The sequence below is a fragment of the Fringilla coelebs genome (genome assembly GCF_963513975.1).
Source record: "Fringilla coelebs genome assembly, chromosome: 3".
Lineage (NCBI taxonomy): Eukaryota > Metazoa > Chordata > Aves > Passeriformes > Fringillidae > Fringilla > Fringilla coelebs.
Genome location: NC_140030.1, coordinates 35192295 through 35220083, shown reverse-complemented (window position 1 = coordinate 35220083; position 27789 = coordinate 35192295). Strand labels below are relative to the sequence as shown.

General features: G+C 37.8%; 1 protein-coding gene across 1 annotated transcript in view; it reads left to right on the top strand.

Moving 5' to 3' along the window:
* Nucleotides 1–6138: 6138 nt before the first annotated feature.
* The window catches only part of CEP162 (centrosomal protein 162), a 43284-nt gene continuing 21633 nt past the window's right edge, over nucleotides 6139–27789 (top strand). Inside the window, exons 1-12 of the mRNA XM_084203190.1 lie at nucleotides 6139–6251; nucleotides 7059–7155; nucleotides 11793–11931; nucleotides 20730–20882; nucleotides 21147–21333; nucleotides 22270–22322; nucleotides 23524–23639; nucleotides 24580–24610; nucleotides 24962–25084; nucleotides 25744–25935; nucleotides 26102–26183; nucleotides 27040–27304. Coding sequence (XP_084059316.1) covers nucleotides 7096–7155; nucleotides 11793–11931; nucleotides 20730–20882; nucleotides 21147–21333; nucleotides 22270–22322; nucleotides 23524–23639; nucleotides 24580–24610; nucleotides 24962–25084; nucleotides 25744–25935; nucleotides 26102–26183; nucleotides 27040–27304 — 1401 coding nt within the window. The 5' untranslated portion in view covers nucleotides 6139–6251; nucleotides 7059–7095. The remainder of the gene's footprint in view (nucleotides 6252–7058; nucleotides 7156–11792; nucleotides 11932–20729; nucleotides 20883–21146; nucleotides 21334–22269; nucleotides 22323–23523; nucleotides 23640–24579; nucleotides 24611–24961; nucleotides 25085–25743; nucleotides 25936–26101; nucleotides 26184–27039; nucleotides 27305–27789) is intronic.

Sequence of the window (27789 nt, the reverse complement as noted above, 5' to 3'; positions counted from 1 at the left end):
CTCCACACCACGTCTGTCCCATGGGAGACAGACCGGCAGTTACCGTAGGAATGCCACAGTTACACACAGGGAAAAGCAGTTTGGAGGGATTTTCTCATATGCCTCCAATATGAGGAACAAGCACAAAATTCCTCAGCTGCAGGACTAGTTTGGGGCACACTTAGCAGTGGGTTTCAAACAGGTAACACTCCCAGCCTTTGACATAGACAAAGCTCAACATCATGGATGTACAGCAACTTCGAAAACATTTTGACTGATTTTCCTGAGGAAATGCACAAATCTCTCTTTTGATCCCTCCCAACCCAAAATAAGCATCCTACACTGAATGAAGGGAAGCACAATCCTTGGCTGAGTGAGTGTTCCAGGTTTCCACTCCTCCAATTTTAAATCAAGCTCATTTTTAAATCAAGCCCCCCCAAAAAACTGAACACCTCCCATTTTCGCTAATCACAACAGTTTGATTCTTTTTCTGCACAATACGATAAAATGTGGTATTATGACTAGCTGCATTTTAATGGAAAAATCTCCTGTGTCCATCCCTAAGCTACCTAACTTTCTGAAGAAAACACTGAAAATTGCAAATCTGTTCCTTAAGATCTTACACAGTTTCTATACCAACAAATTGCACTTGCCACACTGTACTTCTTCAGATACTTATCTGAAGAGAAACGATGTTCCCCTAAATCAGCTTTTTAATATAAACACACATGCATGTGCTGTTTATTGTACTTTAAAAATACAAAAAAAAAAAAAACCCTAAAAGTGAAGCGCAGAGAAAGTTCTTCAAACTGCATTTGGAGAGTGACCTAAGATGTGGGAAAGTTGTCTATTGCTTATGTTATTTTTTTCACCCACTTTTGAGTGCTTTGAGGCTACATTTCCCCTGAGTTATGACAGATATTGCCACCCACCTTAGTTCTTCCTGCCTCTGCCCTAACAGAACCTCTTTGTTGTTTTATCTAATCAGATTCAGAGGCCCTGCTAGAATTGGCTCTTTCAGACTGTTCAAAGTGGTTATATTTCTTATTTCCCAGGCTTCAGAAGAACTAAAAATAACCAAGTGAAAATCTGAAATGCAAAGCTAACATTCCCGCCAGTGCTAAGCAGATATGTTGTCAGGATTAACGAAAGATGTTACAGATCTGAAAAATTTTAATAAATCAGAATATTTAATTTTTCTCTGCAGAATTTTATGAGCTTGATCTTTCCTAAGCCACCAAGAAATTTTTATAATAATATTTACCTTAACTTTTTCTGAACAGAACACATGCAGTGTGTTTTCAGACAAAGAGAAAAACTTACTACAAAACTTTCTATATGCAAAGGGGAATATTCAAGGGAGATGAGGGTTTACAGTTCAAATGATCTCAGGTGGAAGCGACCCAAGTTGTTTCTCCAGTCCCACAGAGTAGGAATGCTGCCTGATGCGGAGAACTGAGAATTTTCACTGGCAAAGAGGGACCTACAGTAGGCACAGGGCAGCATCATTAGAGTAAATCAAAAGTGCTACAGTTAGTCAAACCAGACATGTTTGTATCTATCTTTGCATAATAATTTTCCCAGGATTTCTCAAAAGCAACAGAAGGGATCTTGCTCCACTAGCTGGATTACAGAGTGGAGCAATGTTTTCCAATGCATTTACAGAGAATCAGGAAAAGAAAGAAAAAGCAGTGTTAAATGTTGGAAAATGCACTTTAATCTGAGATAGTGATAAGCATCTTTAATTACTGACTGCAAACAATCACCCTCTTGAAAGAATTTTTAATTGCTTACAGTTGCTGGTGATAGGAGAGTTTCCTCTATGATGGTGAAGGATTTATTCCTGCAGCCAGTTATTACAGCAACTTTGCACTCTTCCACAGAAACTGAAAACTTGGAAGTACAGGGCACAACATTAAGGCAATTAAACATTTACACAAATAAGCCAGAGGGAGGATCCATTTTCAAAAAGCATGAGAAACACTGCGTGTCTGCTAACTTCCAGAAAACGGGAAATGGCCAGCAACAGCCTAGCTTCCAAACTCCAAACTTTGCGGCTCCCTTCAAAGGATGCAAGAAGAAATGAGATTTGTGACCAGTCTGAGTCTCCGGAATAATCTGAAACATGACACAGAATTTAGTCCTCAGCCCGCGGAGAAAATTCATGATGGAAAAAACCATACAGCGAGACGCTGAATTCAGGCTACTGTAACTGAATCAGCCAAAAATCCAACCCTTGGGATATGAGGACTTGTTATCAGTGACGGAATAAAATGAGACCTGCAGCGAACCAAAAGTGAAAGTATTAAAAATGCTCTTTTAAACTACAATTCTAGTTATGTGAACCATTATATAACTAATCCTAATTTGACTACCATTTTCTCTCACATGGAATACGGTTCCACATGATTCTTTATGTTTTCTGTGGAATTTCTAGTTATGGAAGGCTTTTCTTTTTTCGGACGTGCATACTGGAAAGGGCTTTTATTGTATCGTCACTTAAGGAAGTCTCATCACGGTGAGCATACACAGAAAATGCAATTTTAACTTCTTAGTCCACCACTGTTTATTTCCTTTTGATTCAGTAGGAAACTGTTAACCCTTAAAAAAACATAACCAAGAATATGGCGAAATATTTATCATAATCTCTTATTTCACATATTTGCAGACTCAGAACTGAAATACTATCTGATGCAATGCTCTAGCCAAAGTGAATGTGGCAGAGGTTTTTGGTTTTTACTTGCTATCTTTTTTCCCCATTGATTTTTATGGACGATACAAAACTGAAATTAGACAACAGAATAAAAGTATGGGTATTTTATTCCTTTTAATTTTGCCATTAATCTTTGGAAATTACTATAATAAACCATGAAGCCTCACATTTTTGCTATTTAGCAAGAAAAACATATGTACTATGTGTGCACATGCCGCATATTTAAATGAGAAGCCAATGACTACAGCAGGAAAATCTGGTTTCATAGAAGCCAACAAAGGCTTCCCACCCATGTCAGCAGAGCCTGAAATTTACCTTATAATTTGGGGCTCTGTCCAGCAAGATCTATTTTAGCATTTGCATCCATCCTTCTGCTTTATTAGCACTGCTGCCCAAATTGCTGTGTTCCTGGCTGAAATTCATGGCTAGCCCTGCTCTCCCATTTTTTAAGTTTGGCTGTTAAGAGCTCTTGAGAAAATTGCTCCAACTGGTTGGCATTAGAAGGAAATGAAAATCTTTTAAGTGGCTATTGTGCATGTTATTTGAATGCACTGGATGACATTTCAACACCAGGCAATGCCTCCTCTCCACCACAGTCATCAAGAGTGGTTTAGGTTTCTTTCTTTCCCATATGGGCACTGAGGTTTCCAACAGCATTGATCCCTCTGCACATTTTTCTATACTTTGTACAAGGCTCTTTGAACATATTTCGGCAAACAGAAAAGCTTCAATGTGCAACAGTTTTTAGCAGCTTGAAGGACTGAGCCCTTGATGTGATTATTTGATCATATATGAAGTAACTCTCATGATCAATGAATGATGTCACAGCTATCACTTTGAAGTTAAGAGTAAAATTTGCATTGGCTTAAATCTGAGCAGGATCAAGGCATGAAGCATGACTGACGTTCTTTTAATTAATTTCCATATTTCTTTTTAAATTCTCATGCCTCACTCCATGCTTTTTCACGCAACAAGAGAAAAGAGTAAATGTTGGAATTGATGTTTTCACCATCAGTGGGCTGTCGTGTGTAACAAATTGTTCTAGTATATTAGTTTATGTGGGCATTCTGTCCTTGATCAGCTCCCACATTTCCCACAGACAGCAGCAGAAGTTGCACATAAAAATGAAAAAAAGTACTTTGCAAATGGAAACATAATACTCCATCTGCAGACAATAGGCCTGATTGAAAGAAGTGCTGCAGCACCTTTAGAAAAGTAATTCCTATAGACTTGTGTGGAAAATACAGAGCCCATATTTCTTTGCTTCTTTGAATTTAAACTATAATTTATATTAGCATTAAAAAAATCTGGGATACATAAAGGCCATATTGGAAGCACTGTCTTTATCTCTCAAGCTAACAGGAAATGAGAGGCAGTAATAGGACTTTAACTGGTTTCTCACTTGCAATGAGTATCCAAACACTCGCTGAAGAAAACTTCCTTTCAAAATCTTTTCGTTCCAAGTCTGCTGAACAGAGAATCAAAAAGTGTGTGTGTGTGTGTGTGTGTGCGCATGTGAACAATGTCCATTTGTATTCTTAAGTGAACTTGTTTTATTTTGCCATTTACTAAATGCTGGCATAAGAATTCCTGAAGCAACGTGACTCTCACAACAAACACAACTGACAGACCCTCGCTGGAGAGCACATGCAAGCACAGACTGCAATTGTTCTGTGGTTATTTGAGAGGCAGTGGTCAGGGAAACAGGGGTCATTAATTTCCCTGCGTGTTTTAAACATTTCCAGAGATGTGCTAAAATGCATTAAAAGCACAACAGCCGACATCTAAGGCTGAAACACTAGGAAAACTTTAGAAAGGGATTTCTGTGAAAAAGCGAGAAGGGATGCTTTGAGTTTGACCCCTGCATTAGGGAATTAAACACACTTTTAACCCTTTCCTTGTTGCTTTTCCTGAAGATGAGTTGCACGACTTCTGGAGAAGTGCTTGGGGTGGAGGCGGGAGGAACCCTGCTCCGACCGTGTGACTGCGGGGTCGTGGAGCCGCTCAGGGCCCTCGGTGCCCGCTGGGGCCCTGCGAGTGTGAGGCCAAGCTGGTTCCTGAGCGCTCGGAAATAGAAACCCCCAACCCCCGGCTGGTTCCTGAGCGCTCGGAAATAGAAACCCCCCAACCCCCGGCTGGTTCCTGATTGCTCGGACATGGAAATCCCCCAACCTCAGGCTGGTTCCTGAGCGCTCGGAAATAGGAATCCCCCAACCTCAGGCTGGTTCCTGAGCGCTCGGACACGGAAATGCCGCTACTCCGTCCGCCCTGACCGCTCAGGGGCCACCCCCACCCGCCAGGGGGCGCCGCTCCGCACGCCGGCCCCTTCCGCCAGTGCCGCCCGTCAATGGCGCCCGGGCTCGTCTCCGTCCCCGTCCCCGTCCCCTCGCGTGTCCCGCGGCGGGCATGGCACCCCGGCCCGTCCCTTCCCGTCCCGCATGCTCGCCCCGGTGCCGTGTGTCCCGCGGCGGGGCGGGCGGAGCAGAGGGAAGCTGGTGGATTTGGCGGAACCACGTGGCGCGGTCCCTGCTGGCGGGCGGAACGGTGGCCGGGAGGGTTTCCCGGGCAACCGCGGCGCTGGCGAGCGGGGCGGCCGTAGCTGAGCGGGGCTCGGCGCGGTGCAGGTACGCGCCCGGCGCCCGGGCAGCGCTCGGCTCCGAGCCGCGGCCAGTTCCCTCTCCCGCTGCTCCCCGGGGCGCCCGTCCCCAGCAGCCGAGCCCTGCCCCCGGCCCCGAGCCCCCGCGCTGCCGTGCGCCACCCGCGCGTGTGCTCCAGGGAAAGCCGGAGGAGGAGGAGGAGGAGGAGGAAGAGGAAGAGGATCAGGTCACGGCTGGGATGATTAAAAGGTTACGTGAAATGTGTTAGGCTGTTTAAGCTTTCCTCCATCCCTGTGGTTTAGCCATACCTCCTCAAAACTGCCGCTTTTTGCGCTGCGTTGTAGCATATATCCCAGCAAGTGCCGCCTTCGTTTTGTGCGCGAAGTCATTTGTGAGCCGCCAGGTCTGAAGACATGGCTGAAAAGTGTATTTGCTAAGGTTAATGTTTGCCTGTGATCTTCTGTTACCGAAATCGTAAACGTCTTTGTTGTCCTTTAAGTTACACATTGTTAGTTTTTATAAAAGATATAATTAGAGGGCAGGCAGAAGAAAGCCATCATTCTAATGTAGGAAGAAGTAAAGATAACGTCAGGAGAATCACTTTGTTTTTCTGGCATGGCTAGAATTAAATATTCCCCACTTGCTAAAGTAGCTGGCGCAGTTAGTAAATTGTTAAAGCATTCTGTGTTTAACATCAAGTGTTCTTTGATGTGAAAGTATAAAAGGATACTGGATTATGTGTGCCCTGAGAGGTAACGTTCTTAATCTCCTTACCATGTTTTCAGAGATATTGTCCAAATGCTTACATAAGGATATCGTGCTGAATTCAACGCCTGGGCAGTCTGCTATAAAACTTCTTTCTTTAAACTGCCAAAGCCAAAGTGTCGGGTGGTCTATGGATGGATAAGGAGTGAAAGCAGGAAACAGTTGTCACAACTCGCCTGTCAAAATCAATTTACTAGGTAGGTAACAGTCCTGTGTACTGAGTGGGCTCCATACTGGGAGAAGTTTTATTTAATGGTAAAAGCACTTTTGCAAATGTTTAGCCCTTTTATGTTTACATCACACTTCTCAGGCTGGAAGATGCTAGTGCAGTTTAATGCTGCCATACATATGTAGTTTTGAAGGCAGCCATATGTGTTGAGCAGTGTGATACACAAAAGCTTTGCAGCCTTTTGGTTGTTGGGCATATTTTATACCTGAGAAGTTGGTGCAGACTTAGGGGAAGGAGAGGGGGGAAAGTGCCATTGGCATTCTGTGTCAGGGCAGATCAAACCAAATGCCATTCTCTAACATTAAAAAGATTTACATGCATTAATTGTTTATTAAATCCAAAGCACAGCAGAGATGACGAAGCAAAACTAACAGTACCAGATGTCCCCAGTGTTGGAGAAGAAACATAGAAAGGAATTAAAAACCCCTAAAATTAAAATATTACTGCAGTAGATTCTCTTTTGAGTATTAACAAAATGCTTGGGTTGCTAAGAGAGCTGTTTTTTGAAGAAAAATGTAAAGATGCTGAAGTGAATCATATTTTATTTATCCCTCTTTGGAAATGAGTATTTTGTTTGTAAGGAATTTGGGTGATCTAGGTACATTTGCACTGATTGTCTCATTCAGTAAATAGTTTCATAAGGGAGGGAGAATGGTGTTTGTCACCACTCAAGTTTTGGATTGGGGTTTTTTTTGCTTATAGCTCTATTCAAGCAAATCATTTGGTTACATCAATTTCAGAATGCATTTAATTCAATTTAAACTTTTGGTTTTAGACTCAGTTGTTTGGAAGGTAAAATCCAGCTGCAAATTATGGCTCATCGATTTTCAAAGGAAGAATTAGATGAGCAGTTTGAAGAGTTTCTGAAAGAGGTATGTTTGAGAGCAAGGTCACATGCCTATTCTGTGTTAAAAAATGGGGAAAATTGAGTGTGAAAGAATATGAAATGTGAGATTTAGCTCTCCTTTGATCACATAATTAGCATAGCTGTCTTATCTATAGGTCTTAATTGCTAAGCTAAATTCATACTATTTTGCTATATTGAAATCAAGAGAGGAGTTTTGTAATTAAGTAAATTTTTTGTCATTGCCTGGTTGTATCTTCAGGAAGAGCCCTTGGTTCTTGATTTTGGTTCAGTTTTATTGCTGGTGCTACTTATACCAGAAGCTTCAAATTGATGTATATAATTGAAAGTAAGGTAAAGAAACCTGCCTGTATATAAACACAAGCTACATTTTAAAAATTTCTGTATTTTTCTGTGCAGTGCTTACTCTCACTGAATTATATTTAAAAATTCTTGTATAAAATAAAGCATGTTGTAGTGATTAGAAAATTTGAATTAGATTCCTTTAATTCCTCATGGTGCTTCATGGTTTTGAGTACTGGCAAAATCATGCAAGTCTGTGGGTTGTGGCTTAAGCTAAGAATAATCAGAGATGATCTACATGCTCTGACTAGGTATGTTTTTTTTCAATGCAAATAGACTTGTAATTTCAGAACTTGCCCTGTGGTCTGTCAGAACATGGTGTGGTAACTCTAAAACATAAATACTGCTACATAAGGCCTTTACTAGATTTTAATTCTGTATATAAGCATAACTAGTGATGGAAGAGAATATTTCTGAAGTCTCTGTTACATGTAATGTATGCTTGAAATTTTTTTAAAGTAGAGGTTGTGTTACAATTTAATGACTTATGAAAAGTAATTTAATTTAATGATGTAACTAAGTTAGCACTCCTGAACTCACTGAAATTATTAATGTCAGTAAAATTAGGAAACTAGTCTTTGCATTTCCTTCAAAATTCTTTACTTACTGTTATTACAGAGGGAGTTGTTCTGGGGAAGAGAAAGGAGTTTTGTTCTTTTATTTGTTATGCACCTCTGTCAAAACTCTGCATGTGATTGCTTCTAGTATTTCATTCTTCATTTGACATGCTCTTCTTCCCCCTCAGCTATTGCCCACATTGAGGATGCTCATAAAAAAAAAGATTTTCAAATAACTATTGAATTATTCTAAGTGGCATTTGGAATGTCCTAGAGAATGTAACTTTAATAATTCATGTCTTAATTTTTTTCATAATTTCAATCCAAAACTGTTTTCAAACTGCTAATGCAGTTATTAAAAATATGCATTGTGTTTTTTGCCAGCTAGATACAGACCCAAAGAACAATGGCGTTATCTGCTCTCTGTTATTTTTACACAGGCATCTTCTGCTATGTCCTTCTCCTTGCTTTTGTTTTTTATAAAAAGTGTTTGGCCTTTTAATATTAGAAAGATGAGAAACTGATGTGCTTCATTTCTTGAAACCTCTCTGTAGGTGGTGTTTGTGTTGAGAATGTTGCAGCAGGTGGGGAATAGTAAAATCTGTTTCTCAGTAGTTTGGGGCAGACTTAATATTGTTTAAGCAAATCTTTCAAAGAGGAAATGGAGCAGGATTTTTCCCTTTTAAATAATTCTTAATGAATCTGTGTTTGGGCTGAGGTTGTGTATGTATGTTTGTGATTAAAACATATGAAGTTAAAAGAAAGACTGTATATACAGCTGGATGATACAGGTCTAATATGAGGATTAAACTAAGTCTCTTGTCATATACAAAAGCTGAACTTTAAAAGCTATCAGTGGATTTTATAGACTATTATTATACAGAAGGAAACACAAATGTGTAATAACAATGACTGCATGTAGGATAAATCCTTTAATTATTCCCTCTGCCTGGTCATGCTTATTCCCAATCCCTTGCCAAGACAGCCTGTTGTCATCCATAATTCTTCCCATAATCCTTCCTCCTCCACTGTCTGTGTTCCTGTCATCCATCCACTCCTCACCATCAGTATCTTGTTTTGGTATGCTTCCTCCTATTGTCAACTGGATTTCCCTTAAGCATCATCTGTCATACTGGTTTAGCTCCAGGTTTCCAGAGTTTGCTGTGCCGTTCTCTCGGGATGTGCAATGTGAGGAAGTCTTTCTAATGCACAGTGCTTCAATTAATTGAATTAATTGCCATTTTTTGATGACTCAAAGCAAGGTTGTGAAAAAGCTGTTGTCTGCTTCTAGTATTTTCAGTTGACCTTTGTTCTACTTGATATTCATGGATACCTGAGAAGGAAGACTTTCAAAAGGAAAGACTATACTATCCTTATTAGAATATCTGTAGAATGGTATCTGGAAGAGAAACACTGCACATAAAGCCATGTTAGAGAAACATTTTAAGTTTTTATTAAAAGATGAAATAGGTTAGCATATTATTGTGTAATAAAAGCATATTTTGGAATAGACTTATTTAATTGAAAACTACTGGCTTCATGAATTAATTAGGACAACCGGTCATGAAAGTCTGAGTGGTTTAGATCAAATTCTGTAATATCTATCTTTTTTAAGTTCCTTCACATGCAGAGGAGGTGGTAAGCTGATGATGTGCCATGTAGTTGTTCTAGTTCTTAAAACTGCCTCTTTAGGCTTTTATTAATGTTGAGATTAAACAACTGACACTTTTTGTTTGTCTGTGTTCCTGAAAAGCTGAGAGGCTGTCTTATGGAGGAGGGGAAGGAGCAAATTGGTGCCACTTATTGGTGCTGAGAAGTCATTACGAGTCCAAAAAGTTGATTGATGATTGACTGATTTACCTTTTTTTCAAAGAAAGGAAAAAAAATCTGGAAGTTTTGCTGTTGAGACAACTGATATGTTGGGAAAAATGTACCAGTATTTTTGTGTCAGCATTTCTCTCCCAGCTGCTGCACCTTTACTGTCTGCAGTTGACAAGATGGCTGGACGTGGAAAGTTTCCAGAAACTGAGCACAGCCTGTGGGAGTTGCAGGTTCTTTAGTTACAATCCACTAAGGAGTGTGAGCATTCACTGAAGTTCTGCTTGCAGAGCAGAGGATACTGTTAGTTGTAAAAGAAACAGCAAGTGATCACAGAGCTTGCTTGCATCAGGCACCTGTCAGTGCTTCCAGCTAGCAGGAGGCAGTCTGACCTTTGGGGACACTGGCACTAGCACTTGTGTTGTCACTGTCAGGAAGTTGTTATTAGTGGGATATTTATTAGAAATCTAAAGCTGTTTTGTTCTGTGTCGCAGAGCCAACTTAGAGAAGCTGCAATACATCCTGTTGTGTAGCAGTTTTGTAATTTATTAAAATTGTGGGTTTTTTAAAGTGCAAGGCTCAGAGCGCTCATTTCTTTCTGAGATATATGACAGGCGTTTAGTTTTCTCTAGTAAAACTGAAAGTTCTAAAGATGTTCTTGATCAGAGATACTAATAAGAATATTTTATTACAATTACTTTTCCTTAAATTATAATTTTATATAGTTGGCATTTGATTTTTGAATGTTCTTGTTAAGACCAGAGGAGTTGAAATTTTAGTAAAATAGTAAAATAGGCTTTTATGGGAGTGTTTTTAATGTAATAGGAGGCAGTGGATTGCAGAGGCTTGTTTTAATAAAACATACCCTTGTGTTTTACATGCTATGTATCCACAATCCTGTTGTCTCTAATACTGGGTTTATACTGTCAGATTTTCTTATTTGTGACTATTACAAAAGCTAAGCTTTTGAAATTTTCCCATGTGATGCATTTCATATGTGAATTCTTTGTTTCTTACTATTTATGGCTTTTACTAAGTCTGTGCACCATGTTCTCTAAGACACTCTAGGACAATTTGTTTTAACAGTTATAGCTTAAAATTTAGATTAAAAGTATTCCATTCCCCTTAACCCCAGTCTGCTGCACAAAGAATATGTAGAACATAAGGTTGCAGTGCAGTAGTTTAATGAATATTTCCTTGTTCAGTGTGTGGATAGCTAATTGTGACTCTGAGCCTGCTGTAGGCCATAAAGAGCTTTATTAAAGGAAAGGAGCAGAGGTTAGTTGTCTCTTCCTTCCTGTTACTTATCAGTAACTTAAATTCATATGGTGTCCATACTCAGATTTTTTTTCCATTGATTTAAGCCATCAGTCAAAATCAGCATGGATGACTAACACATATGAAAGTTTAATACACAGTTGGGTAGGAATGGCTCTGGCATTTCTATTATATTCCATGAATACAAAGTATAAAATTAATTTCTGAAAACTGATTTGCCGGCAGCCAGAATGTTGCTGGTACATATTTATTTTTAGAATGTTAATACTAATGTTCATGTACAAAGCAAAGACAAGGTAAAATTGTTTCTGCTCTACTTCATTATCTTCAGGGATATAGTCTGAGTTTGGTTCTTATATGTCTTAACTAATTGAAAAAGAGCTGATTATGCTGTTCATTTGAACATACATTCTCTGAAGCAGTCAACTTTTAGTATATCCAAATTCTGGCAGTGGAATTATTAAAATATACAGTATTATGCCATATGAATATTGTTACTGTTTCCTAATCACTTTTGTCATGCATATACAAAACAGGCAAACAGTGGGGAGTAATGAGAGGCATCTGGACTCAGAAGTCCACAATTGAGTGGCTGAAAAAATGTATAAATATAAAAACTCGCTTTGATATTGTATGCAATTGTATGCAGTCTCTTTCAGATGATTCACTTGGAAATTCAAAGAAAAAGTCCAGCATTCTTGAGAAATTGGGACAGCCCAGGAAAAAAGAAAAGAAGAAAAAGGATTCAGTGCCCTGGTGGTTATCTGAGGAAGACTCGAATGATGGTGGTAAGTTTTGCAATATTTTGGCCACAGGGGGTCAGACTAGTTCTTTCTCATACGGCATGTTAGGCCTGGTTTGAGGTTAAGCTGATGCCCCTCAAGTGTTTCAGAATGTTACAGTGCAAGTTTTTAAAGCATAAAAATCAAATAGAATTGTATTTTTTTAATGATTCATGTGCAAGCTCTCTGATGGGGGTTTTTTTCTGTAGCTTTTTAATTAATAAAACTTATAAAAAATAAGCACATTATAAATAGTAAAATAGTTAGAAAATATAACTTACAAACTCGCAGAAATATTGGTGTTTTGTAGCCAACCTGTTCTTTATACTGACTTTTTTCTGTTTTCAAAAATGTAGTGGAAAAAGACCAGTTTGTATAAACATATGCTAACTGCAACATTTATAGTAGGTTGGAAAAGCACGAAGGAAAAAAAACCTTTCAACACCAGCTGAATCCAAAATGTATGTCTTCAGTATTCTCAGCATTTCCCTTGCCAGGAACTGTGGCTCAAGGAGAAATGGGCTGTGATGACATGATTGCTGGTTCAGTAGTGACATGGTCACATAGTTCTGGAAGAAAATATATAATTGTTTGCAAGCTTTCCACCTCTATTTTTTTTTAATTTCTACATTGTCTTCTTGTTGGGTAGTAAAACCTATAGTAGCAAGTTTCCACAGGATGTTTGCCTCTTCTTCTTTTAGTAATTGGTGGTTTCTTAATTTTCATGGTTCATATTAATTGCAAGTGGACCCTAACAGAAAGTTACAAAAATCAGTTTTTTCATCTGACAGAGTTAAAATGCTGATGGTAGTCTCAGATTTTAAAGACTAGCTGTCAGTGTCATCTTAGTGAGGAGTCAAATCCTAGTCAGCAATTGTGCCATTTAGGCTTAATCCTAATAGGTGGTACCTGGACTGCTTATCTGTCTTGGCCTTTTAAGATGTTTATGTAAAACTCAGATGGATATGAGAAAGTTCTTATCAGGTGGTTATGAGAGATGATGATTTTCTTACAGCTTTTCAAATAATGTAAGGATGGAGTGTTCTTGCTGGGCAGTGTGAGAATTAAGAGGTTACCATTACCTCGTTTTTTTACATACAGTCAAAGAAAATTCTAATGACTTCAGAAGCTCAGCATGTTTCCATGGTTTTTCTGAGATGCTTGAAGCAACCCAACTTTGATACTTCCTATGGTAGGAAACACACTGAAATAGGTTCATAAAGGACAGGGTAATTACAAGTTTTAGAGAACAGTTCTTGTGTGGATTAAATAAAATTAAAAACAGAGTCTCAAGAAACAATGTGATTATATTGAGATGTTCTAGCCAAACAATTTCCACTGCTGTTGTTTTCAAGAATATCTTAGGAGTTGTGCAGGTTAACTAGAGGTAAAGCTATTAGAACTGGAACAAACTTGATCTACAATTTACTGATGTGTGAAATATCTGGTAAACTTTTCAAGGTCTCTCTTAAGAAAAACTTCTCATTTAACAGAAGAACATTCAGAAGGTGAGCCTACCCAGTTTTGCCAGTATGGAATCAATTTACATGCAAAAGAAGTTAGCCTGTTCATACTGCTAATGAGGGGCTGGTTTGGGGGTTTTTTTTGGAGAGAGTTGAAAGTAATCTGTGAGTGATGCATTTTGACTCCCAAGATCCAACATCTTGGCAGTTGGACATAGCAAAGCTGAGAATATAGGAGTGAGCACCGAGTGTGCCAGATCTGTGCACAGAATTCTTCCCTGAGACCGTTTTGGCCTGACAGATTATTAGTTTTATTTCATTTACTGCTCTGTCACCACTCTGCATAGAATACCACCCTCCTGGAGCATATGCAATAAGCCATATCCCACCTACTGCTTTAATATTGCCAAGCAGAAGGGCCTTTAATTCCTGCTAGAAGGCCTTCCTCTTTCTGTCTTAGCAAGAAGGTGGTAACTCCAGGGCATGAAGTGGATCTCCTGGTTGTGGCATCCCATGAGGAAAGGGATATATTTATCACACTTGGAACTGGTAGCAGTTGCAAAATGTGCGGTGATGAATGCCTTTCTGCTAGGTAGGGTCTGGTTGTAGGGCAACTAGAGTCCTAGAGTCAAAAGAGAGCCATTTGCAGAGACCGCCTTGGCTACCTTTGGGATAAATTGAGTTTTCCTCTGCAGTTTTATGTGGCTATAATTTTACTTCATGTAGATGTATTTGTGGTGATTTAAAATGACAGTGGAGTGACTGTAAGGAATTCAGTGTGGATAGGCTTCCAGAGCTGCTCATGTTTTCCTCTGTGTATCTCTCTTTTTTCTTGTGTGCTTCCAAGTACTTTTTCAAATACCATTTTGCCATGTTTAAGATTCTCAGTGTGCGTATGTTGTGTGGTGTGTTGCTAAGAGTGATGGCACAGCAACATTGCAATGTAAGTTACTGCACTGGATGACTGAGAAGATGATGATTTAGACTTGAAGTTCTTTGTAAGGTTATATGTAAACATCTCCTAAAGAGCAAAATTATTTCTTATGGGAGAAAATAATAACACTGCTGTGATGCTAACAAACATGAAAATAAACTGAATTTAATTTTAGGAAAGTGTAATGCCAGCATGCTTCAAAATTTTTTGGAGACCTTTGTGTGTCCTTCTGGGCTTGAACCTTCATGTTGGTTGCAGAGAGGACAGTCAATAGACTGTCAGCTTAGCTTATAGAATTAGTGTTTTTAAAGTTGTTTTATCATAATGAATCAAACTTTTATAAATACTTAAATCTTACTTTCACCCACAGTGTAGCACTGCATTCAAAATGCGTGCTCCATATGTATAAGTTGATGTCTTTGGGTGTGACTGATTAGAGATAATGTTACCTGGAGAAAGCCTGGATAATTAGCTTGTGTAATACACCAAGCTGATATGTTGCTTGCAGTTTGAGGTTTTGATTTTGAGTTACTTCATTATCTATAGCACACTTTCTTGAAAGACAAAGAGAAGAAGATTAAGTATGTGCTCTACATCTACTTGATGTCTGTTCTTTTTTTTTTCCCAAGGCATCTTGTTGCAGAAGTGCCAGGAAATAGGTAGAGAGTTAAACTAAAAGCCTGTTTTGCTAAGAAATATAAAGTGCATTTTAAAATAACTCCACAAGTTATTCTAGGCGCGTTTAAACTGTTTGTTCTTCATCTTTAAACTGAAATGTGCAAATTATGATTCAAGACACTGTCTTCCATATTGGACAGGTCTGAGACCTAGGTGATGTCCTTTCTACTTGCTTTTGTCATTTAAATGATAAAAAGAAATTGGATACTAAAAATTCCTGTCCTGTCTTGCTTGCATGTCTGTTCCTGCTGTTTGTCTTTTCAAGATTTTCAAATAAAATTTGTTAAAGTGAGGAAAGAGAAGAAACTGACAGAAAGCCATACCGAAGTAGTGGAAAATACTGAACAAAAGAGACCCCATTCAGATTCCCAGTCTGGTATTTGATTAAATATGTTTTGATATATTTATTCAGTATCAACCTTGTATTATTAGTGTGTCTCCTGTAGAAAGTCCTTAGCAAACTGTCCATTTGACCAAGCTGCCACATACTTCTTTTATCTTTTTCAGAAGGAATTAATAATTGTGTGAATTTTTGCTCAGTTGTTGTAGAATCATATATCACTACATACAACTTATAGTGATGTAGTAGGACACACAGTATTTCATGTCATCCTGTGGAAACGGGGAAATAACTTCAAAAATTTTAGAGCAAAATGTACTAAACACATCTTTAGTAAATAGAAAGTCTGTTACACTTCCTGCATTTCATACTTGAGAAATATAATCATTGTTCTACTTACTAAATTTCAAAGACAGCAGTCAGGTAAGCATTTTACTTATTTTCTGTTGATGTGGTTCTTTTCTCTTTGCTGACGACTGTGCTGCTTTAGGCATGCTGCCCCTGGAATGGAAACAGCAGTTGGTATAAATGAGAAACTTCAGTTGTTTAATCTGCAGGATTATTTTAGTCAGTGTAACTTTAGATTCAGCATTTTATGTGAGTCATTTTGTTAACTGAGGAGAAACTCCAGCAAATAAGTAGGAATAATAAGCATTGATCCATTAAATACTTCTGTATAAAAGACAACAGCAATTAACTTGTCCCAATTTAAGCATGTAATTGGTGTTAAATTCAAGCAGATCAGTAATGTTTTGGAGAGCCATGACAATGAAATATTTGGCACTTGGTCTTTGGATCATGTTGGTGATCTAGTTTGTAGCCTATAGGGCATCTCCCTGTATTAGTTTTCTAGAGTGTATGTGCAGTCTAGAAAAATGTATATGTATGTTTTCATAAGCCTCATTTGCATAGCATGGCATAGAAAAGCATCTCAGTCTGGGAGATAAATGCTAAAAATAAATTTATTTCTCAAATTAGGATTAATGTTTGAATTATGAGCAATAGGAAGACCTCTGTACTTATTTCAAATTACTGTTTTAAAAGGTATCAGGTGTTTCCATTATTTACTGTAGATGGTATGCTGAAAACACTTCTAGTTTGCCAGTAAGTGTGGGAGAATATAGATTAGAGAAGCAGTGCCTTGCTAGTGAATTTACACATCAGTTGAGGGAATAAAGGACCTATGCATTTTATCAGAAGAGATTTAATACCATTTCTCTCCTTGCTGTACCAGCTTCCTTTAGGTATCTTGGATGTTTGAGCCATGTTAAGTTCTGGTCACATATCCCTATACTCCTGTTCTAAATAGCAGAAGTGTTTGGCTTGATGTCCTAGACTACTCTCTCTTGTGTCAAGGTGAACTCAAAAGACCCATAACTAAGAGTTTTATCAGAATTATTCAATTTTGAAGCCTCTTCCACTGTGACAATTACACCGTGGCAAAATCCAGCACAGACCATCTGGCTAGCCTGAGGTACATGGAGGCTGCAGTGTAGCTGTCATCTGAGAGTCCAGAGAAGGCCACTAAGGTGGTTAAGGGGGTGGAGGATCTTCTATGAGGATAGGCTGAGAGAATTGGCTTTGTTAAGCCCAGGAAAGAGAAGACTTCAGGGTGACCTAACTCTGTGCTCTTGCAGTAGGTGAAGGGAGCATGCAAGAAAGATAGAGACTATTGACAAGAGCATGTAGTGACAGAACAAGGGGGAATGGTATCACACTCAAAGAGAGTAGCTTTAGATTAGCTGTTAGGAGGAAGTTCTTTGCTGTGAGAGTGATGAGGCACTGAATGGGTTGCTCAGAGAGGTTGTGGCTGTCCCATCCCTGGAAGTGTTCAAGGCCAGATTGGATGGGTCTCTGAGCAGTCTGGTCTAGTGAAAGGTGTCCCTGCCCATTGGCAGAGGCATTGGAACTGGATGGTCCTTTAAGGTCCTTTCCAATCCAAACCATTCTGTGATTCTTTGATCATGGGAGCAGTCTTCAGCATAGGTAGAACTTAATAAAACTTAATTCTGCTAACATGAATGGAATTTACTTTGCTGCTGAGCAAGTCCCCACAAGGGTTTGAGCAAACAAATGCAGTTCTTATATCTGACAGTGATAAAGACAGTAGTAATTTCTACTTATGTACCTATGTTTTCCCACTTTTCTTTGTACCAGTCTGCATGCTTCCTTTCAAACCTCATAGTAAAAACCTTTTACTGTTGAAGTAATTTTCTTTGAAAATTACTTTGAAAATTGCTTACCTTTTACTGTTGAACTAGTTTTCTTTGTTTTCAGGTCATTTATTGAGCTCCTAGAACAGTGTAATTGAATACAAAGTATACCTGGATCAAGAAACTTTTTAAAAATAAGAAAAAAAGGATGGAGAAGAGTAGTTCTATTTCCAGAAGTTATAAGTATTAACTTTAGTTTTTACTTATAAGTAGAAAATTAGAAGTAATTCAGTGTACAAGAAACTGAACTGTATTACTTTTTCAGAAGTGTCACTTTGAAGTCTCACATCTCATTCTTCTCTTTATTCCCTGTCCACTATGCATTAAAATTTATAATGTTTGTGTACACTTAGAAGTAGTTCCCTCTAAATCTTCCAGTGCATCTCGCAGGAAGGCTTTGTCTAAATCCAAAATGTTGGAAAAATTTCATAAGGACAAGAAATACTCGTACTTGAATACAGAAGAAGGAGCCCTCGCTTCTGACAGTCCAGACAATTCTGAGGGTAACAAATTTACTGTGGTTTTTATGGTATTAAAAAGGTAAAATGACTCACTTCTGACAGTCTTGGTCAGATTAGAAAAAAAATAAGTTACTTTTTGAAGTAGATGTTTGTCATTAAAAGTTTGAGTCCTTTGTATTTATGTTTTCAAATAGTTCTCTGCAACTGTGGTAGTAAGAAATATTCTTCAAAGTGAAACTCATGTTCTTATTTTATTTAATTTCAAGTGGCTGTACTTCAAAAAAGAATACCATTTATCATTAGCCTTACAAAATGTTGATTAGAAACATTCAGGTAGCAAAATCTTTGGCATTCAACTACTTAAGAAGCTTTTAAGAGAAGTAACAAATACTCACCCCACAAAAACAAACGGCTCTTGCTAGCCTCACTGAAATCCATGGGACTGTTCAAACAACCAAAAACACAATGAAGAGACAGTTAAATCCATATGAGTTGATATTTTCTCCAAGTTTGATAAGTTTCTCAGAGTTCAGATTGTGTAGGGTGAGAGAAAACAAATATTGTTGCCTTCACGAGAAGTCAGGGGTGTGTGTGGGTGTTGAGATTGGCTAAGTTGCAAAGTTTAATGGCTGCAGAAACAGTATTTGATTTTCACATTATTGAGGAAGGTGCTTTTTAAACAAACCTTTGATTTGACTCAAACACTGACTAGCAAAATATTTAAAAATTATTAGATAGCTTACATAAACCTGGTGAAGCCTTCAAGATCAATATACATCTGCTAAGAAAATTCACTCAATATGAGATGATTTAAATTAAAAAAAACACAGGAAAATGTTTTCTTTAAACTTTTGTTCTATTAAACATTCTAATTGGGTTTTTTTACTGTTGTATAATCCCTTCTGCTTTCTTGCAAAACTCTACATAGGAGGTCAGTTGCAGTTAGCATTTGATTCTGCTAATATATTCTCATTCAAAAATAGGGTGTTGGAGGTCTGGTGAGGGTATGGCTAATCCAAAGCTCTGCAAAAAACTTGTAAACCCAGCTGCAAACAGACTTGCTGTCTTGATAACTAGAATAGAGTGCTATCTGAGTAAATTACTTTAAATTACTGCATTTGGCCACCTGAGAAATGGGCTATTTGTAGGTTTTTTTACTTCTGTTCAGCACTTTGAGCTTTCCATTTTCTGCTTTTCAATGTAGCAATATGTATTTATTTAGGTATTAACTTTCTATACATGTGGAGCTTGACCTTTAGACAATGTCTCTGACATTTATTTGTTGCATGCAGGGCAAGTCAGACTCTATATTGAGGACAGAGCTGAGGTTAGATACAGGGATGTGGATTTCCAAGGTGTGGAATCCTCTGCACTTAGCCTCCCAAAAACACATGCAAGGGGACTTTATCATTAAAATCCAGAAAATAAACCTGTTCTGTTTTTGTAAAAAGGAGGCTCTTACAATCAGAATGAGCGTGCTGAGGGCTGTCGAGTAGGGAGGGAAAAGATGTTGAGGCTCCTATTTTCCCACCTTCCCTCACCCTAAGTGCATTTTCAGTACCAAAGGGAAAGGACTCTCCATTGTCATGATAGAGGCAAGTATGGCATTTTTAAATGGGACTTGTATGGGCTTGTGTGGAGAACAGAGGAAGATCCCAGGGCTGAAGCACTTGGTCAGCATATGGAAGACTGATTTAGTGTTATTGATGTATGGATCTCCTCCAGTCTCCTGCAGCAGGAAATGAGCTGTTGTCAGTGTCTTCACCCCTTCTGGTGTGCTCAGTACAAGGACTCAGCTACATCTCAACATCCTGTGGCCAGGCAGGACGAAAAATTCTGAGTGTTACCAACTGGCGATTCATGTTGGAAAAAACAGACTTCATTTCTGTTCCCTTCTGTGAGAACTGTTAAATAATTTCATGTGTCCTTTGATAAAATGCATAAGTAGTTTTTCTCCTATCCCTTCTCCAATGAGAACTTACTCAGAATCTAAGTATAAACGCGTGTGTTTTGCAGGCAGGCAGAAGGGAGGTTTTTAACTAGGAGTGTCCTGCAATATCTGGTTTTTAGTGTTCCATAAGGAAGTAGATATGGCAGTGTTCTGCCTGAGAGCCAGCAAAAAGTGATTAAGGTGATGTTGAACCCTCACAACAGTGAGATTGCAATTAGGAGACAGCAGCTACAAGTTGTAGTTGCATAAATGTGTAGAATGGCATAACTGGTGTTCATCAGTGACTTTTAAAGAGACCTTGATGACTATTTTTTTCCTTATAGCCTTTAAGGAACAAATGAAACGTAGCTGCCAAGCCAATGGCTTAGCAAGTATAAAAAATCTGTGGTGATCTGAGGTAGTAAATCAAATAAAATGGACTGGGTTTTAAGAAAGAAATGTCAGTTTCTGTATAGGGTCTATGTGCAAGATTGTCTATCATGAGTAATGTGACAGTAACTCAGTTGCATTTGACTCATGTTGGACTTCAGGCATGTGTGCAAATATGAAGGATAGGAAGATAATGTTTATAATAGCTTAATTAATTAAACAAAATTTACATATAGAATCAGTGGAAATTAGGTGACTGTGACTCGTGAGACTGCATATCTTTGCAATTGCAATGTGAGATTAAAACTGCTGGTTCTGGAAGGAGACTAGAAGTCTGATGTGTCAGGCAAGTAGCTTTTAGATGGTAGTCAAGAATATTGCAACTTTTTTCCTAGGAACACTTGAAGCCAATGGAAACTTTGTCAAGATGCAGAACACTTCACAGCCTGTGGGAGAAAGTAATGAAAAAATGGATGTGGAAAAGATGGAGCTTGAGAAGAGTAATGGAGATGCTGCCTCTTTGAGTAGAGACAGCCTGGAAACAAATGGTGAGAACTGAGAGCCCAACCATTTCATCAAGTTAACTAGATCTAAATAAGTTACTATTAAAAGCAGTTTACCTTAATTCATTTCAAGATGGGATTCTTCACTTCTGTCAGCTGTGTCATGAACTGAAGTCTCCTAGTACTAGTTTGTGATGATTTGATACCATTAATACTTTATAAGTCTGTCTGTAGTTGTTGTTAACTATTATGGCTATTCTGTGTGGACATACAGCACAGACACAGTTTATTTTATTTTTTGAAATTTAGATTCAGTTTTAGCTTCTGGGCCTAATCAAAGTATCATAGGAGCTGGATTGGATACCTTGGAAGAACAAGAAGAAAAAGAGATCTTCTTTGCCAAGCTTGAACAAGAAGCTTCCTCTACTATTGATTATTCAAGATTAAATAAAGAGCTGGATTCCAATGATTCTGTCATACTGGCACCATTTGTACGGTAATTTAGAGGGAAGAAAAGTTGTGGACTGTATTAGTGGGCACATGTAGATTGGGTATGGCCACTGAGATTTTGTTGGATGATATCCTGTATATAATTTCAGTCAGTTTTTTGTTTGTTTATTGTGGTTTGGCTTTTTTTCTTCAAGACAAGGAAAGAAATGAGCTTAATAAATAAAAGTGAGAGCATGAATTAGTGATGAGTGGACATAGCTCCACAGTCTTGTGCATAACTCAGTAGTATTAACTCAACATTCATAATTGTAAGGAGTAACTTAACAGAGGTAACAACTGATAATAACAAGGAACTAGATCAGGAAACATCCTGTGTCACTTTAGACGTGATATTACAAATAAATCTAGAGGAAAGATACTTAATCTTCATAGACTAGGGCAACCCATTTCTAATCAGTTACGTGGAAATAAGTGCTGTGAGAAATGGATGAAGGGGAAGTTCAGGCTGCTGTTGCTGAAAATGCTGAGTTCAGAGGCAAATTCTGATGTGAAAAGAGTTGGAGGAGTAGAATTCTGGAGAGCTTTAGATAAGGACAAGACTTCTGTTTTATGGGAAAAGGGGAAAGAAAGGAGAGGTGGGCAGTTTTTAAAATTATTTTGTTAATCCAGAATTACAGGGTCAGAACAGAAGGCAAACCTCGATGAAAAATTATTTTTTGAGAAGTTAATTTAAAAGTTGAAGAGAATGCAGAAAGGGAGTGGTTTTAAGAGTTAGATTGAAAATTTTAGCTGGGAAATACTTAATTTTAATAACTGCTGACATTTCTACAACTTTTCTTACCTTTGATTTGATTTGTTGACCAAATTACAATTTTTTCTTTTATTACTAATTGTAAGAAATGTCAGAGTGTAGAGTTCCAAGAAAAAAAGTATATTTATTTGCTGTCCAAAAAGAGAGTAGAATTTTCATTTTATTTCTCAGAAATGAAAATGCTGAAAAAGAAGAAAAAGAACCTGCACATGAAGAGAAATCTGGTAATACAGTCTTTTATTTTACCTGTAGTTCTTACATCAGCCTTTTAGGCTGTTGTTGCATTATGACTGTGCAGCTGTTATTCATACAGAGGGGTTAAGGGGTTTACTTTTGCTTTTCTTTTCTTAAGTGGATTTTTAATCTATGGTAAACCAAAAGACAAAAAAAAAGGGAACAAAAGTAGCAAAAATCCTGCTTCATTCATGAATGAAAAAAACCCCTCTGATGTTGAAATTTGATTTACTCCAGTGTCTTAACTGTCATCTGTATTTTTGTGCCATCTTCTCATACCCGAGTTTAATCTCTGCAATCTGCAGTATTATTCTTATTTGATTTCCCCACAAAATTTTCATGCTCCATTTCTTGCTTATTTGTCTTTCACTTGTCATGTCTCGTTATTTTATGCTTCATTGCTGTCATATGATAATGTGTATTCATGTAATTTAATGGATTGTATTTTCAAATTTATATATTCAGCTGAACTTTTGAGAGGTCCTGTTGTCAGGATTGAATTTCCCAAGCGTAAGGAGGATGTATTTCTAAACCATAAACGCATAAAGAACACATTATGATCCAGTGTTTTGCAAGGGTTCTAGGTTTAAGTGTTACACATGATGCAGAAACTGGAGCCTGTTAACCACAGGAGCTGAGTGGGAGAAATAAAGCAAAAGAGAACTGAAATTTGTGAAAGACCTAGGTAACTGAAGGAAAAGCCTTTGGCTGGTTTGTAAGGTTCATTCTCTGACACACTTGGGTTTAAATAGTGCTTACTCTTGAGAGTGGCTTTTGGCCCACCAAAGCAGGTCATAAGAAGGCAAATTACAGATTCTGAGCCTCAAAACTGCTGGAGTTGTCAAAGTGAATGTACAGAGTACTTTATCTACAGGGTTGGAATTGCATCATTTAACCCCTAAGTGAGAGAGAGTAATTGAATAAAAGGGGTCAGTTCAAGTACACCATGAGGAGACAAAGCATATCTGATCACAAGGCAAGCTTCCTTTGAATTTTGAGGTATTGTGTGGGACTTCAGCTGTAGTTTTAGTACCACACTCAGTTTTGGAAACTTTCTGTTGCCTTAGTAAAAGGAATAACATTAGCAGTAGCTGTTCTTCAACGAGGCATTGGGGAAAAAGAAATAGCTGTCTCACTGCTTTATCTTCCTTGAGTATTCATTCCATCTGACATTTATTTTTACTCTTTTAGGTAGCTACAGTGAAGATTTTGAGGAAGAAACAGATACTAATCCTGCCCTTAAAACTGAGGGAGATCAGGTGAATCAAAACATCGTGTCAGAAGTTGATTTAAGTCCTCAAGAACAGGTATAGCTTGCTAAATATTTCTATTCCTTGCAGGAATTTTAAAAGCTCTACAATTAAATGTAGTAAACCTTTGTATGATGCATACTGTCTGAGAGAATATAGTGGCTCTCAGACTATATCTTTCTATTAAGGATATTACTTCCCTTTGCTAGATCATAGAAAGGGTTAAAGTTCTTCACAGGGTTTCCTGCTTACTCCTCCTTTGAGTTAAGAAATGAGGATGGAAGTGCACAAATGATGAGCTCAGGTGGAAACTCAGCCTCAGGATGGGTAGTGATTAATCTCTCAGAGCTTTTGAGGTGCAAGTGACACAGACTACTGGAATTAATTTTGTGCAGTGAAGCCTTTTGGACAGAGGACCCAAAAATCTTCACTGGGTGAGCTGTGAGGGCACTGCTGTCCACTGGCTTGGTCAGGTGTTCTGATGTGTAGCACATGTTGGAGCACATAGGTGAATCCCTGGAGCACTCATTCAGATTTGGGTTTTTTCCAAAAGTCTATAGAGCATCCTATATTCTTTTTCACTAGGTAAACTTATTTGTGTTTTTTATTCTTTTTAAATAAATTTATTAGAGTGGTATTTCTAATAAATGTTTAAAAAGAAAAGTTAGAATAGAACTGTAAATAATGTGCTTACTGCTACTTAACTTTCGTTTCTCAAATTACAATAAAAGAAAAGCAGGAGGGTGCAAAAATGCTCCTCTATGCAGAGGAGCATTTAATTTCTATTCACTTGTGAAAAGGTTTATAGAGTACAGGGTGTTGAGAACTTTATGTTATCCTAAGGAGGATTTTAAAGAGGTGCATATTCTTGGAGAATGAATAACTGCTTAGTTCTAAGTTCTGAAAACTGTTTTTAGGTATTGGGCCAACTTCTAAAGTTTGTCCAAATTTTTTTCCCCTGATATTCAAAAAGTAATTTTTTAAATTTTTTTTTTAGGAAGAAGCAAACATTGGCATGCTGGCTAAAGGTAAAATATAAACTTTGATCAGTGGAAGAAGATTAAATATAACTTTTTGAAACTTGCTTACTTGATTTTTACTATTTTGGTATTTTTCACCTTATTTTATTGTGTTCTACTGAAAAGATGTTGAATTGAATTAGTTAAAAATAATCTACATATTAACACTTCAAGGTGATCATCAGTGTGTTTTTATATTTATTCACCTATTCAGAACTGCGACTTGTAATCAGAGTTCATTGGTTTTCCACTAATGGCAATAAAATAATCTACATAGTATTTTTTGTATGCTTAAGACATCAAGCTCTGGTATACTTCTAATTCCAGTATTTGTGTTTTCTTTAACATTTCTCTTCTTAGTTGTATTGCTTGATTCACAAGATTCTGCTGTAGAGCTTCAGAAGGTCATTGAAGCATCAGATGTAGCTCCAGGTGAACATGATCAGCCTGAAGAAGGCAGTGCAGTTGAAATGAATGAAGCAGGTAAGGGATGATTTAGAAAAAGAAAAAAACCCAAACCAAAAAAAATAACCCACCACACAACAAAACTCAAAATCTTCCGTTATTAAAATAGATTACTCCAATGTCTTCACTTGTTCTTAGATTACTGGGGAACATGAAGCCCTTGGCTTCAGGAAATAGTGATGTTTCTGCTAAACACTTGATTATTGCAAAGTAGTTTTTGATGCTGTTATTATATGTTTAAATGCCATCTCCTCTGGTTGTGTCTCATATCTAAAATTCTTCTTTGACAGCATTAAACTGAATTATTAAATACATTCTCTTATCAAACTTCACACAACAATACAGGCCACTAGTATCCAGATTATGGCTGTGATGGCACCTGTTCAAATAGTCATTTAACATAAACTGTTAGTTTTGGTACTGTTGAAATATTGAGATGGGGGAGAATGAGAGACAGGAATGTAAACTGTAGATGAGATAATTTAGTAGGCACTTATTACTTGGCAACTGTTTCTTTTTATAAGAAAAATGAGATTTTTAAATAATTTTTTAATGTACATGATATCTGTTTTCCCCACATAATAGACCAAGCTAGTAACTGAAACACAGGCTCCAGTGGGATGTTTCCCAAAACAGAAAGTCCAGTAGTGTCCCTTACAAGCCTGCTTTTTTCTCAGGTACTTCCTATGGACAAGCCACCAGTGACATGGAAGCGCTGTACCAGGCATATCATCACATTGATCAGTCTTTGGGGGATACTGGTGATCAGAAACTGCACAACTCTGCAGTGGCAGTCTCAGAAGGCTTAGGGCAGAGCATTTCACAAAATAATGACATCTATGCAAAAAACATGTCAACTGTTGATTCAGGTAAATAGCTCAAAGGAAGGCATGTATTGTACAAGCTTGTAAAACGAGTGAACTAGTAATATGTATAATACTCCATTTATGAAACATTTTTAAATCTTGTCCTTGTAACAAATATTTTTTCTAGGTTGTTTTTTAATTTATTTTATATTTTTTTCTCATTATTTAGATTTACCTACTGTGGAAGAATTGATGAAAACAATTACAGGACATATGTATAATACCAGAAATTTTGATGTGGACCCTGAACGGTATTTATTTCAAGATGCATTTTAAGAATTGTAGTAATCTAAAGCTGCTAATGATTTGTGAAAAATAGCTTACTAAATAACTTACCTATCTTTCTCTAATTAAATACTGAAATTTTGTTACATCCTGCACTGGCATTATGGCATTTGCAGAGAACTGTTAAATGAATTATACAGTGTTAATAGGTTTAGACCAGGGATTCCCATACTTACTTCAGGTAATAAGCAGTAATGTTTGTCAAATCATTTAGAAGAGTGTTCATCACTCTCACAGCTAGGATCTGTCTTCCCAGTCTTCTGCTCTTTCCCCTTCCCCATACAAGGATTTCAGCTCACATCCTATCCTAGTTCCCCAAACTCCATAATCTTAAATTCAAATCCTCTTAAGATCAAACCCCACTGTTGTGATTCTTACTAACCTATGCTCCATAACTCCCCCTTATTTGCTGCAACTGTTCTGTCTAGAGCAGACAGCACAGTCCTTGCAACTGTCAGAAATACAGCTTATGCTTAGCATGAGTTCAGGGAGCTTATCATGTATGTGCAAGCTGCACTCAGCAGAACTACTGCTCATTTTTTAATTAGTGTTAATTGCAGGCTTACAGATGTTTATCTTGTAGCCAATTTTGCTACCTCCACAAAAACAGTTGCTGCTAGGAAGGGGCTCTTTTTACGCAGCGTGGGAACAAGTCTGCATTACTAAATCTGCAAGATGGGTCTTAAAAGAGGCTTAGTAGCTTTTTGAAATTCAGGCAGTTTTTACAGCTGATATGTAAGGAAAAAATGCCCTTCTTTTTCCAGAGTGATAGAAAAGCAAAGGGCAAAAGTCTTGTTATATATGACTTCTTTTTTCTTGTAGTCCTGTGAAACTGGTAGGCAGCACAGACAATGACCTCATTAGCCACTCACCCTTTGAAGACCCCCAGAGTAATACATCCTGGGAGAAAAACTTAGTTGAAAAGTTTAACAGAGAAGAAAGCATCTTTCTACAGACAAGCGTGAATGACGATAACTTTCAGAGGATGACTGAGAAAAAAATTCAGACCAGTGAAGTACAGCCTGATTTACTAAGAGAAAAAATAGGACAAGATTCTCTGCTTTCACAAGGAAGCAAAACTAAAAAAGTAAGTATTGCCAACCAGATTTTTGTTATATGGAAGTAATTTTTAAAGGTATGTCTTTTTAGACTGCCTGTCACTTGATTATGCTCCGATGTTAAGAAATTGAGAGACTGTTGTTCTTTTTCTTGAAATTCTCATGTTGCCATTGCTACTATTAGGGGTCACCAAATCCAGTGTACACTGGGACCAGTGGGATTCTTCTTGTCCCAGCCCAACATGTGGAAGGCTGCTGCAATGCCATGTCTCCAGCTCAAGACAGTGATGTGTCTGAGCATGTGAGAATTGGAGGGACATGTGTAAATGCACAACAAGCTCAGAACAGGGAACATTTGTACGGAGAGTACAGTTAGAAATGCAGTTCAGTAAGAATATTGGAGCTGCAATGGTCAGTGTCCAGCTGAGTCAGACAAGTGTGCTGACCAGCAACCTGGTCATGTCACCAGCTTTATTAATCTGGTTTTTTCCGCTATTTCCCAGACTTCTTTCTT